The sequence below is a fragment of the Camelina sativa genome, chromosome 19, assembly GCF_000633955.1.
Source record: "Camelina sativa cultivar DH55 chromosome 19, Cs, whole genome shotgun sequence".
NCBI lineage: Eukaryota > Viridiplantae > Streptophyta > Magnoliopsida > Brassicales > Brassicaceae > Camelina > Camelina sativa.
This window is the reverse complement of record NC_025703.1, coordinates 2,669,133-2,681,966: the sequence shown is the minus strand read 5'-3', so window position 1 is coordinate 2,681,966 and position 12,834 is coordinate 2,669,133. Positions and strand designations below refer to the sequence as shown.

The window sequence follows — 12,834 nt, the reverse complement described above, 5'->3', positions numbered from 1 at the left end:
TTTCTAAATTGATTCATTTGTGATACAACAATGGTTCTTTGTTTTATTAAATTAATTCTAATATTTGATTAAATTTGTAGGGTGGAACTCAAGTGGAATCTTCTCAAGGTTGTCTCACTCAAGAGAAGTAATGTGGGATGGAGGATTAGCGTATGTAGGACTGTTTTTTTTTTTTGGTTTTATGATCTGTTTCAGAACATATGTTGTTCTGTCTTTGTATGGTCTGTCTCTCTTTTGAACCTTATTATTAACTATGGTCGGATGTACTCTTTTGAACATGAATGTATTTTCAAACAAGATAACATCATCTCTTAAAAACATTTTGTCTCATACAAAACCAACATAGAAAACAACATACAATTTCATCATATTAGCTTAACTAGACTAAAGATGATCATATAACCTAATATTGAAACAATTATCATCTTATTCATCCTGGATTTAAATTCAGCTTTTACATCTTCAATCCTCTCAAATATCTCTTTCTCAAGCTCCATTTCCATCTTCTTCTCAAGCTCCATTTGCATCTTTTTCTCAATCTTCATTGTCTCTGATATGAACTCTTTCATTGTCTCCACCTCATCCAACAAAGCCTCATCGATCCACTTGAAAATGTGATTGTCATTCATAAGCTACACCATGGACAATTCATTTGGTTATCGTTTAGAACCTTATCAATATTCATAAGCCAAATAATAAGTTCTACTTTGTATTACCTTATTTCCAGCTGCATACACACAACGAAAGTATCGTCGATTTGGGTTATGGTCGGATTTTGAATTTTTGGCCACAATTGCTTCTCCACACCAACATCTCTTAGGTACACCAACAACTTTTCCTCTTTCGTGGACATTTGTCGAACTACTCGAAGATCCAGAAATATTACTCATGATTTTGAGAGAAAGAGAGACAAATTTGGATTTTCTTCAATTTCGATTTTTAGGGTTCTTAGTAAGAATTTGAGGTTATCGTTTTAAAATAGAAGAAGAAGTAGTCGGGTCGGGTTCTAAATGTTACCGGATTATAAATTGCTTTCATAGCGGTTTAACATGGGTTTCTATCGGGTTTAGTAACAAAACCGTGTAAATCCAGGTGGATGGGGAAATAGACATAAAATTATTAATTCGGGAGAAAGTAGAAGGAGGATATAAGTTGGAAGGAGTTCTAGTAGGAAGTCAAAATTTCAGAGATAATTGGTACGATATGATAGTTACCAGGGCAAAATAGGACTGTCTTTCCGAGAGAAGAAGATAATGAACCAACTTCACCAGTTTTAAACTTTATATCATTTATAGAAAAATTGGTAAAGAGTGAAAAAAGAGACGCAGACAATTAAACACCGGGTTAGGCGCGGAACAAGAGTACAAAACCAAACCAATCACGAGCATCGTCTGAATACCGAGGCAGCAGAGAGCACAGAGACAGACATCTCTATCTCTTTCATCAGATTCCAACACATCACACTCGCTTTATTCATTTTTTAATCCAACCCTTACAGTACTTTATTTTTTTTCTTCTTCTCCAACAATTTTAACCTGCAACAGTTTTGTTTAACTAATACATTAAAAAATCTCCCACGGCTCTTGTATAGAGAGAGGTCAAAAGCATAGAAAAACGAAAGCTACGCACATTTTAGAAAATTCTTCTCTATTTCTCCCTCTCTTTTAGTCTTCAGAAAGTTGTCTTCTTTTAGCCATTCTGTGCTGTTTTGTCTCTGGTAAGTGTTTTTTTTCTCTCTCTCTCAGTCATTCTTGAATCAAAGCTTAGATCCCCATGTCTTTTACTTCTTTTGATTTTCTTTGAGCTTTCCACAATACATTGTGTGTTGTAAAGTTCTCTCTTTTTTTGCCAAATCACCCCATCATCAAATCTACACAACTCCTTTTTTTAAAGACATCCTCCGCAATTAGCGCTTTAAGTTTCTTTTTAAGGTTTCTGCATATTTGGATCTGAGTTTCTTTAGTAACAAGAGTATTACGCCCGCTAAAAATTGTTACTCACCTTTTTGTTTATGTTGGTGACAAGTCAAGCCAGTGTCAGCAATTGGAAAAGTATTGAATCTGAATCATTCTAGTTGGATTAGATTCCCAATCTTGGTTATAATAATGCTTTTTTGTCTTAACCACTCATCATAATCTTGTTTGAGATTGCCTGGGTTTTGAGCTTTAAGTAACAGAACTGAGTGTTGTTTTGTAGGACTAGGACACTGTCAAGTTGGAAGCTTGAACAGAACAACTCTACATGGACGAAGCAGAAAGCTTTGTCCCGTTTCAAGGCATAAAGAAAGATGTCAGAGGGAGACTCAAATGCTACAAGCAAGATTGGATCAGTGGTCTCAAAGCTGGATTTAGGTATATTCATCTTTTTTTGCTTTTACAAGAAGTAGTAATGCTTGAGCTTTTTTTGATACTTAAACTTACTTTTATGCAACATATTTTCTAGGATTCTGGCACCAACAACTTACATATTCTTTGCATCCGCGATTCCTGTGATTACATTTGGAGAACAGTTGGAAAGAGATACTGGTATTAGAATGATACTGGATTCGTATTTGTTACCTTTGATTCTAATGGAAGTAACAGAAAACTTATGTTTTGTTTCTTTTGCAACTTGACAAGATGGGAAGATTACTGCGGTACAAACCTTAGTTTCCACAGCACTGTGTGGAGTGATACATTCCATTATTGGAGGACAACCATTGCTGATTCTTGGTGTTGCAGAGCCTACTGTTATAATGTACACATTCATGTTCAATTTCGCTAAAAGTAGAACGGATTTGGGCTCTACTCTCTTTCTCGCTTGGACTGGATGGTAAGCTCAGATCTTTCTCTTTGCATTCCTTTCAAGAAGCTTTTAAAGTCTCAAAACTTTTATGAGATTAGGCATTGTCTTCTTTGTTTTCTTTTTAAGGGTTTGCTTGTGGACGGGGCTGTTGTTGTTCTTGTTAGCTGTATTAGGCGCTTGCACCTTCATCAATCGATTCACTCGACTTGCTGGGGAACTTTTTGGTATCCTAATAGCTATGCTTTTCATGCAAGAAGCCATTAGAGTAAGTAAAAGAGCTTCCTTTGTTTAATTACTGTTACAACTTATACTAACATTTTTCAACAAAAGCTTCTTCCTTTATGTTGAAACTCCACTTTTTTCAGGGCATTGTGGATGAGTTTGGTGTCCCTGGAAGAACAAATCCAAGATTAGCTGAGTTTCAACCTGCTTGGGTGTTCGCAAATGGAATGATCGGTTTGGTTTTGTCTTCTGGACTTCTGTATACTGCACTGAAAAGCCGGAAAGCAAGGTCTTGGAGATTTGGTGCTGGTAAGGAACCTTAGTGTTCATTCCAACTGTGAGTAAAAACCTTAGTGTTCATTCTTCAAGCAAGAACCTCAAGAACATTGGTATCCTTGTGATTGCAGAATGCTTACGCGGGTTTATAGCAGATTACGGTGTTCCAGTGATGGTGGTTGTGTGGACTGGTATATCATACATACCTTGGAAAAGTGTTCCTCAAGGAATACCAAGACGTCTTGTTAGTCCTAATCCATGGTCTCCTGGTGCATATCAGAATTGGACTGTCATTAAGGCACTAATCACTTCCTCTCTACTTATTATTACTCTCTTTACTATTAATGCTTTATGTTGATATTCATCAGCATGATCAATAAATTGCAGGAGATGGTCGATGTGCCTGTGCTTTACATTCTTTTAGCGGTTGTTCCAGCTTCAATGATTGCAGTTCTTTACTACTTTGACCATAGTGTAGCCTCGCAACTCGCACAGCAGGAAGATTTCAATCTCAGAAAGCCTCCTGCTTACCATTATGATCTGTTTCTTCTAGGTTTCTTGGTAAGAGATGTAGTATCTATATTTCTTGACTGATTTATTGACTTGATCATTCACAAAAAATGAAACGTTGGGAACTTTTCATCTGTAGACAATCCTTTGCGGTCTCCTTGGGATTCCTCCATCCAATGGTGTCATCCCTCAGTCTCCAATGTACACAAAAAGCTTGGCAACACTGAATCACCAGGTTTGATTATCATACTAATGTTTTATGTAGGCCTTCTATCACATTTGTCAAAAGGCATTTATTATTGATGTGCAGTTACTTCGAAACAAACTCGTGGCAGCTGCACGTAAATGCATCAGAAACAATGCAACAATAGGAGAAGTCTATGGGAGCATGGAAGAAGCTTACCAACAAATGCAGAGCCCTCTGATACACCAAGAGCCTTCTCGGGTATGTTTGAATCCATCTATATCAGTCTATAATTTGACATATTTACTCATTCCTGATTTAGCACTGGGAATATCAGATTCAGGGACTCAAACAGTCACATATTCAAAAGGCTTCAAACGCAGATTCACTGGTCGATGAAACAGTGTTTGATGTAGAGACAGAAGTCGAGAATATATTGCCAGTGGAAGTAAAAGAACAAAGAGTAAGCAACTTTCTTCAAGCTATGATGGTGGCTGGATGTGTTGCAGCAATGCCTGTAATCAAAAGAATCCCAAGCTCGGTTCTTTGGGGTTACTTCGCGTACATGGCAATCGAAAGCCTCCCAGGGAATCAATTCTGGGAAAGGATCGTGCTTCTCTTCACTGCCCCAAGCAGGAGATTCAAGTCAAAAAACGAAACTTTCTATCTTGTTTCTGCTACATCATCATAACTTCTGTGACTTTTGGTCTTTTATTATACAGAGTTCTTGAAGATAACCATGCCGTGTTTGTTGAAACGGTTCCGTTTAAGACAATAGCGATGTTTACTCTGTTTCAAGCGGTTTACTTGCTGGTCTGCTTTGGGATAACGTGGGTTCCGGTGGCTGGAGTTTTGTTCCCGTTGATGATAATGTTTCTTGTTCCGGTTAGGCAATATGTGTTGCCTAATTTCTTCAAAGGAGCTCATCTTCAAGACTTGGATGCTGCAGAGTATGAAGAAGCACCTGCTATCTTATCATTCAACCTCAAACCGGTAATAAAACTCTCTTCTTCTTCTTTTTCCTCTCTACAAAAGTTTATGGCTTTATCGATGATATACACCGTGTAACATACTGCTTTCTTTGTCTGTATGCAGGAAGGGGAAGTGAGCCGTGCAACGTCGTTTGCGGATAGTGGAGAAGTGATGGACGGAATGTTCACAAGAAGCAGAGGAGAGATAAGGAAAGTGAGCAGCTTAAAGCTCGGCGGAGGAAGTGGATCGGCAGTAAGTTCTCCGGTGGCAGGAGGGGGAGTGGAGTTGATGAGAAGGGTGGTGAGTTTTCAGAATCCAAGAGTGTCGGAGAAAGTATACATCCGGAGCTTAAGTGATTTCAGAGGAGGAGGAGGAGGAGAGATAAGTCCAAGGTCGTCCGCTGGAAGAGCTCCGTTTAGTCCACGATCTGCTGCCGGAGGAGCAGGAGGAGGAGAACAGAGACTTTCTAATTTAGGAAAGTCTGTTTAGTATAGTGTAGTAGTGTCTTTCTTTCTATTCATATTTGTTCTAACCTTCTAAACCAAACAATTCAACAAACCATATAGATATAGCTAAGTTGTTCCATTTGTATGTCATTATGAGATTTTTATAATTGATACGAAGATTATTATCTCGGAGAGTTTGTTTATTTCAGGAACATGTAATATGTTCTCCAAGTTCAAAATATGACAATACCCTAATTATAATCTCACAAAGGAATGCAACAAAAAAAAATATACAAAAAATAAAAGTATTTGTTATTGATACTTTTATTCAATTATACAAAAAATAAAAGTATTTGTTGTACGGTATTTTTATATTCAATTATACAAAAAATAAAAGTATTTGTTATTGATACTTGTGGAAATTTATGTATTTAGAGAAAGAAAATAAATTGGTTCTCTTTAAAAGTATGTGTGAATCGGTTCTTCTCAATTAATGCTTGTGTTATGATATGCTTGTGAATCGGTTTCAATGTTTGTGTTATGTTCGTTAAAAATTTGTTATCTTAATATATTGCATGCTGAATCTGGAGATGACTTTTGTTTAAATCATTGTATGCTGACTCGTATTTTCATCTTGTTTGATATTGCAAGTATCTGAGATGTGTGAGTTATGGTTTCTTTGCTTCTATAAAAGGCTTGCTGAGTCTGCTAGGTTGTTGACTACTACCTTGACTTATTATCTACTAGTTCAATCATGGCACTTAGACGTTGTCTTTTCTTTTGTTACACGTTGTGTTTGAAACTTGCACTATTATTAGCTACTACTATTATCTATCTCGGAGAGTTTGTTTATTTGAGTAACATGTAATATGACAATACCCTAATTATAATCTCACAAAGCAACAAAAAAATATACAAAAAATAAAAGTATTTGTTATTGATACTTTTATTCAATTATACAAAAAATAAAAGTATTTGTTGTACGGTATTTTGTATATTCAATTATACAAAAAATAAAAGTATTTGTTATTGATACTTGTGGAAATTTATGCATTTAGAGAAAGAAAATAAATTGGTTCTCTTTGAAAGTATGTGTTTAAACAATCCACTTTATTGAGTACTTAGATTTTTGTTTCTTTTGTTTGCTATTTGCCGCCAATGGTATTTAAAAAAACATTCAATTATACAAAAAAATAAAAGTATTTGTTATTGATACTTGTCCAAATTTATGTATTTAAAGAAAGAAAATGAATTGGCTCTCTTTAGTAATAAAGTTAGTTTGAGGATTAGTGCACAAGATGTATAACGATCATATTTGCTCTTAGGCAACCTTCTGTTTTTAGCTAAGTTGTTCCATTTGTATGTCATTATATGAGATTTTTATAAGTGAAAAGAAGATTATTATCTCGAAGAGTTTGATTATTTCAGGAAAATGTAATACAACTGTTCATTCAAGTTCAAAATATTGACTTGTTATCTCACAAAGCAATGCAACAAAAAAAATTAAACAGAAAAAAAAAAAGCGACACGACATCGTTTCGTTGTAATTAAATCGTCGTACATAATACGCACCGTTTTAGAGCAACAAGAGTCTCTGCTTCAGCTGTGGTAATATATGCCTCCTTGGTCTCTCTGGGTTCTTGCAACTGCAAATTGAGTGATCTAGGATCTCCATCTACATGAATTGTTTACTAGTAAAGTCACCAATACATCAATATAAAACGGGTAAGCTTCTCAATTTTATAAAGAACCGAACTTGTTCTCACCTCTTGGACACAGTGCGACTTAGATGTTTCAAAAAACTCTCTTTTAAGCTATTTTCCCTGTTTGTGCTACTTACTGTATATATTATTAAACAACAATTTTCCATGATCTTGCTTCTGGGTCTAACTGTATCAATCCAAGACTTATCTTTTCTTCACCAATTCAGTTTAATCTTTCTTCTTTTAGGGTAATGCCTCCTCGGGTCAGTTTTGTTATATCCAACACCAAATCCAAAGTTCTGGGTCGTTGACCATTGTTTGAGTTCTTCTTTCTTTAGTTATGACAAGTACCCCTTAGGATTATGCTAATTCTAATTCGAAATCTTGGTTTTACTTAGGTTACTAAATGATGCAAGTCATGTCAGTGGTGAGATTCAAATTTGATTTCACTACAGTCAGAATGAGGAACTGGTTGGTGGGAATCTTCATGATGGTTCTTACTTTGATCATTCTCATCCGTTATGATCAATCTGATCACAAAATTCCAACAAATCACACTACGGATGATTCTAGTAGTATAGAAGGAGAGAGTAGTGTTGAGGAACCAACAAAAAAGCCACATTTTATGACTTTGGAAGATCTTGATTATCTCTTTTCAAACATGAGCATCTCTGGAGGAGAAGAGTTGAATGGTTTGCTTGTATGGTCTCGTATGCGTCCGTTTCTTGAAAGGCCAGATGCTTTGCCAGAAACTGCTCAGGGGATCCAAGAAGCTACATTGGCCATGAAAGATTTGGTTTTTCTGATCAATAAAGAGAAAGGAGCATCTTCTGCTTTGGTCTCCAAGGAACTTAGTAGAAACTGTCCTGATTTCGTCACTGCATTTGATGGGGATTTGTCTGGTTTAAGGCCTGTACTTGAGCTTCCTTGTGGTTTAGTTGAAGATTCTTCAATAACTTTGGTTGGTGTTCCTGATGAACAGTCTGCAAGCTTCCAGATTCAGCTCGTTGGCTCGGGATTATCAGGAGAAACCCGTCGTCCTATTATCTTGCGTTACAATGTAAATTTTTCTAAGCCATCCATAGTGCAGAATACATGGACAGAAAAGCTCGGTTGGGGAAACGAAGTTCGATGCCCATATCATGGATCATTCAAAAATCATTTAGGTAACAGAACTCACATATTTTGTTCCCTTTTATGCCATCTTGATGATTGTTGAAAAGTTTCTTGGCAACCATTATTGTAGTCGATGAACTTCCTCTCTGCAACAAACAGACCGGTAGAATCACTTCGGAGGAGAGTTCCAATGATAAAGCAACTACGGATTCTTCTTCTCTTTCAAATGCTAATTTTCCATTTCTCAAAGGGAGTCCCTTTACTGCCACGTTGTGGTTTGGCGTAGAAGGTTTTCATATGACAATTAATGGGCAGCACGAGACTTCATTTGCTTACAGAGAGGTATAGATGACTAGGCCATGTTAGTTTGTGAGATTGTTGCTTTGTTTTAAAACTGACATATTTAGTTTGTAGAAGCTCGAGCCGTGGTTAGTCAGTGCTGTCAAGGTCTCAGGTGGTTTGAAAATGTTATCTGCCTTAGCCACAAGACTGCCCATTCCGGATGACCATGCTTCTTTAGTTATAGAAGAGAAACTTAAAGCTCCATCTCTTTCTGGGACAAGAATCGAATTATTGGTGGGTGTTTTCTCCACTGGAAACAATTTCAAGCGGCGTATGGCATTGAGAAGATCTTGGATGCAATATGAGGCAGTAAGATCTGGCAAAGTGGCTGTTCGATTTCTCATAGGCCTTGTAAGTATTTCTGCAAGTTAACATTTATCCTTGGATTTATACATTTCTTAGCAATAACTTGGCTTCTTCTTGCTCAGCACACTAATGAAAAAGTCAATATAGAGATGTGGAGAGAAGCTAAGGCATATGGAGACATTCAGTTTATGCCGTTTGTTGACTACTATGGTTTACTTAGTTTGAAAACAGTTGCGCTTTGTATTCTCGGGGTAAGAAGCTATTTGTTTACACAAAACATAGAAACTGTGAAATATCATATCACTTCTTGCCTTGCCTTGGTTAATCACTCTCTGATGTTTATCCATGTTGATACAGACCAAAGTCATCCAAGCAAAATACATAATGAAGACGGATGATGATGCGTTTGTGCGGATCGATGAACTCCTATCAAGTCTAAAAGAAAAGCCGTCTAGTGCCCTTTTGTACGGTTTGATATCATTTGCTTCGTCACCGGACCGTGAACAAGGCAGCAAATGGTTTATCCGTAAAGAGGTAAGACTTCTCAATATTTCTCACACCTTTGTGTGCTCTATCCTCTTAGAGACTCATACAGTATATGGTGACTTTCTCTTTGTGAAGGAATGGCTTTTAGATTCATATCCTCCATGGGCACATGGCCCTGGCTACATCATCTCTCATGATATCGCGAAGTTTGTGGTGAAGGGTCATCGTCAAAGAGATCTTAGAGTGAGTTTTGTAGTTTCATCATAGAGTTTGGTTATATAACTAATCAGAGAGATCATTACTAAGTGACGTTGTTGTTCTTATGTTGTTTTTGTTGAAAGCTTTTCAAATTGGAAGATGTGGCGATGGGGATATGGATTCAACAGTTCAACCAGACAATAAAAAGAGTCAAGTACATCAATGACAAAAGATTTCATAACAGTGACTGTAAATCAAATTACATTCTTGTTCATTACCAAACTCCTCGACTAATTTTGTGTCTCTGGGAGAAGCTGCAAAAGGAGAGCCAATCTATTTGCTGTGAATAGATATGTCAAGCATGTAACTAAGTTAAAGTGTATTTTTCTTTTCAACTTGTGTGGATACGTATTTAAATCCAAACAGAAAAATACAAACCAAAAATAATTATATAATCTCGCCACACGCAATAATCGTAAAGGAGTTTCAATCTTGATAGATTCAATAATCGACATGTACATCTTGAATTACTAATCTCTAAAAACTGACAAATCCAATATATTTAGTGACTTTATTTTCTACTAATGTTCTGTTAATTAAGATTGCAATCCATTGTTACGGAATTTGATCTGACTATGTATTGTTGTTTAAACAATCCACTGATTGAGTACTTTGATTTTTGTTTTTTGTTTGCTATTTGCCGCCAATGGTATTTTTTATATTCAATTATACAAAAAATAAAAGTATTTGTTATTGATACTTGTGGAAATTTATGTATTTAGAGAAATAAAATAAATTGGTTTTCTTTAGTAATAAAGTAAGCTTTGAGGATTAGTGCACAAGATGTACATGCTGCTACGAAAAAGTCAACTATATTAGAATTTACTGATTAACGCAAATATATTAGAATTTACATGCAGCTTGGGAACAAGGACGACAACACTCGGTAAACAAAATGTTCTTTCCCAACATGACAATCCAGCATATGAAGATCCTAATTATTCTCATCGGATTTACAGTAGTGTGTGAAAATAGACAAGGTTATAGAAGCTATCCCATCTATGAACCCTAAATTATTCCCCACATGGCAAAGTTTGAAAATAGATGAAGCTTGAAGAGGTTTTCAGCTACAAGATTGGCCTATCTCTATATGTGATTCTAGTGGTAGCCTCCTTTCTCTGAAGCTCCATCTCTTATAGGGCACACCGTTGGTTTAGAACTTTTGTGCCTCTAATTCTCTTCATCATTATCTATTTTATTATCTATAATTTCCAAACATGTTGGGTCTCTGTTTTGGTTTTATCAGTAGTTTTTGGGTTGTTTGTCTTGGTTCAACTCCTTTATCCAGTTGAAGGCTTTTACTTTATGTATGTGGTAGGCATCATGATATTGGGGGTTTTCTTAGCTATCTTTGCCTGTGATTATGATCCAAAAATCCATCCTTTTTGGTTCTGTTTCTTGACACTTTCCGTTTTTGAGATGATCATCTATTTTTTCAACTATCGAGGACCTACTAATAGGGCATTCAGCTTCTATTGAACCTCCATTTGTTTTAGATTCTGTCGTTTGTAGTCTCTTTAGTCTTTTTATGTTCTTTTAATCAACATTGTAATCCATTTTCAGATGGAATTTGATGTATTTTCTTATGGACTATGTAGTGTTGTTTTGTTAATCTACTTTAATGAATATTTTCGTTTTGTGTCTTATTTTTCCCCTTGTATTTGTTGCCAGTTATTTTTGATATTCTCATTATACCAAAAAAAAGATACGTATTTGTTTATGAGATTCTAAACTTAACTCGATATTGATGTAAGCTCCAACATCTAACTGGCTTGTGATCAAATGGAGTTGTTAAGTTGTTGAGATTAAAATTATGTTAGAAACAAAAATAAGGATGAAATAATTCATATAAAATGATTAAACTGAACATGCACGAATAGATTTAGTGGATCAGATTAAAAATATGTCCACCTACTTTCCTATTTATATGCATGTTTTTTCCAATTAATCGTTCGTCCTAATTTTCTCTCCCAAGCACGACCATCGAGGCGCCACTTCAACCATCTTCCTCCGACGCCGGTGGGCTCTCTGTTCGCCGGCGTCGGGAAATCTCGGCTCCCGTCTCTATTTCAAGTTTCTATCTTGTCCTTTTCTCGATCTCCATTTCTTTTTTCCCCTTTTTTAGATCATGTTTAACTGTTACAAACCCTCACCGAATAACCCAAGCGGCAACTAAAGCTCGTCCATCTCCGAAGCTAGACGGAGATGGAGAACGACAATCTCTATCCTCTGTGACTCTATCAGCCAGTCCGCCGGGATTTTCAGAGTCCCCCTATTCCTCATTGCCCAGATCCGGAGTTAGACTCGCCTCTGTTGAACCTCCTCCTCCCTCACCACCCAAGTCTTGCGCGACAAAGACGACGGCGATGGCTAGTGATGAGTGTTACATCGTTGTGATTTTCCTCCGAGAGTGGTCCCCCGACTCTTCTCCCTGTTACCGCCTAACAAATGGTGATCCAGACTACATTCCTCTAAAGTACAGGTCTGCTCTTAACCACCCTTTGTTTACCCTTAGCCAACTTAGGTGGTGCTCCCTGAAAGCTTTTGTCCGAAGACTGCAAATAGCTCATAGCATACCTTGTTTGCTCTGGTTATTCGAAATTTGGTTGAGAACCCTGCCATTAGTTTCACCTAGCTCTATGGAATATGAGTTTATAAGCTTAACTTTGAAAGGTTGTTTGTGCCCAACTCTTATGTCTATGAGAACCTTGCCTAGTAAAACAGCTAGGATTCATACTCATGTTGTGAAAGGCTTGGAAAGTTTCGGCATTATGATCATCTCGCTTAAGAGCGGTGATTACCGAAGCCTCTTCAGCCCTTGTCTCACATACCCGGTTCCCACTTATGTGCATTTTAACCTCATATGGGATATGTTTTATACCCTCAAGAGTTTGGAACCAGAGCTTCACCCACCCTCCTTTAACCAAACCATGCCCGTGCTGTCCAAAACTAAATCGACCAAACCTACTCTGCTTCTTGTTTGGTCTTACTGGCTACATGCTTTGTGTGGATTTTTTAATCTCCTTGGACAAGGGCCCCAAGTGAGAGAGAACCCACCAGTATTGTTACAGTTTGACCTTTATCTTTGGCTTATGGTTTTAGTTTTCCTTAGAAGATCTGTTTGTATTGGCTTAAAGTCTTATGGTCTATCGCCCTGCTTCCCAAGTTTCACACTCGACGACTTCAAGCTTCTCTACTTCAGTATCTCCTCCAGCTCTCGGACCCTATG

At 36.9% G+C, this 12,834-nt stretch overlaps 3 protein-coding genes across 3 annotated transcripts; all 3 read left to right on the top strand.

The window, feature by feature from the left end:
* Positions 1,467-5,579, top strand: LOC104764338 (probable boron transporter 3). Its single transcript, XM_010487852.2, has 13 exons — positions 1,467-1,717; positions 2,197-2,351; positions 2,443-2,525; positions 2,619-2,811; positions 2,911-3,049; positions 3,150-3,315; positions 3,414-3,580; positions 3,670-3,843; positions 3,932-4,027; positions 4,103-4,237; positions 4,314-4,621; positions 4,699-4,969; positions 5,072-5,579. The coding sequence occupies exons 2-13, from the start codon at positions 2,242-2,244 to the stop codon at positions 5,435-5,437; spliced, it is 2,208 nt and encodes a 735-aa protein (XP_010486154.1). The 5' UTR covers positions 1,467-1,717; positions 2,197-2,241; the 3' UTR covers positions 5,438-5,579.
* On the top strand, positions 6,981-9,940 carry LOC104764337 (hydroxyproline O-galactosyltransferase GALT3). The gene is made up of 8 exons (XM_010487851.2): positions 6,981-7,119; positions 7,496-8,263; positions 8,344-8,555; positions 8,628-8,906; positions 8,984-9,112; positions 9,219-9,395; positions 9,483-9,590; positions 9,689-9,940. Exons 2-8 carry the CDS (start codon positions 7,504-7,506, stop codon positions 9,893-9,895), a joined length of 1,872 nt encoding a protein of 623 aa, XP_010486153.1. The 5' UTR covers positions 6,981-7,119; positions 7,496-7,503; the 3' UTR covers positions 9,896-9,940.
* On the top strand, positions 10,460-11,084 carry LOC104767361. The gene is made up of 2 exons (XM_010491396.1): positions 10,460-10,491; positions 10,745-11,084. Exons 1-2 carry the CDS (start codon positions 10,460-10,462, stop codon positions 11,082-11,084), a joined length of 372 nt encoding a protein of 123 aa, XP_010489698.1.

Excerpts from the sequence above, each read along its gene's own strand:
- LOC104764337 (XM_010487851.2), top strand. The coding sequence starts at position 7,504 with ATGATGCAAGTCATGTCAGTGGTGAGATTCAAATTTGATTTCACTACA. Across the intron at positions 8,907-8,983 it reads TTCGATTTCTCATAGGCCTT|CACACTAATGAAAAAGTCAA; the intron begins GTAAGTATTTCT and ends CTTCTTGCTCAG. Across the intron at positions 9,591-9,688 it reads ATCGTCAAAGAGATCTTAGA|CTTTTCAAATTGGAAGATGT; the intron begins GTGAGTTTTGTA and ends TTTTGTTGAAAG.
- LOC104767361 (XM_010491396.1), top strand. The coding sequence starts at position 10,460 with ATGCAGCTTGGGAACAAGGACGACAACACTCG. Across the intron at positions 10,492-10,744 it reads AACAAGGACGACAACACTCG|GGCACACCGTTGGTTTAGAA; the intron begins GTAAACAAAATG and ends CATCTCTTATAG.
- LOC104764338 (XM_010487852.2), top strand. The coding sequence starts at position 2,242 with ATGGACGAAGCAGAAAGCTTTGTCCCGTTTCAAGGCATAAAGAAAGAT. Across the intron at positions 2,526-2,618 it reads ACAGTTGGAAAGAGATACTG|ATGGGAAGATTACTGCGGTA; the intron begins GTATTAGAATGA and ends CAACTTGACAAG. Across the intron at positions 3,844-3,931 it reads TGTTTCTTCTAGGTTTCTTG|ACAATCCTTTGCGGTCTCCT; the intron begins GTAAGAGATGTA and ends TTTCATCTGTAG.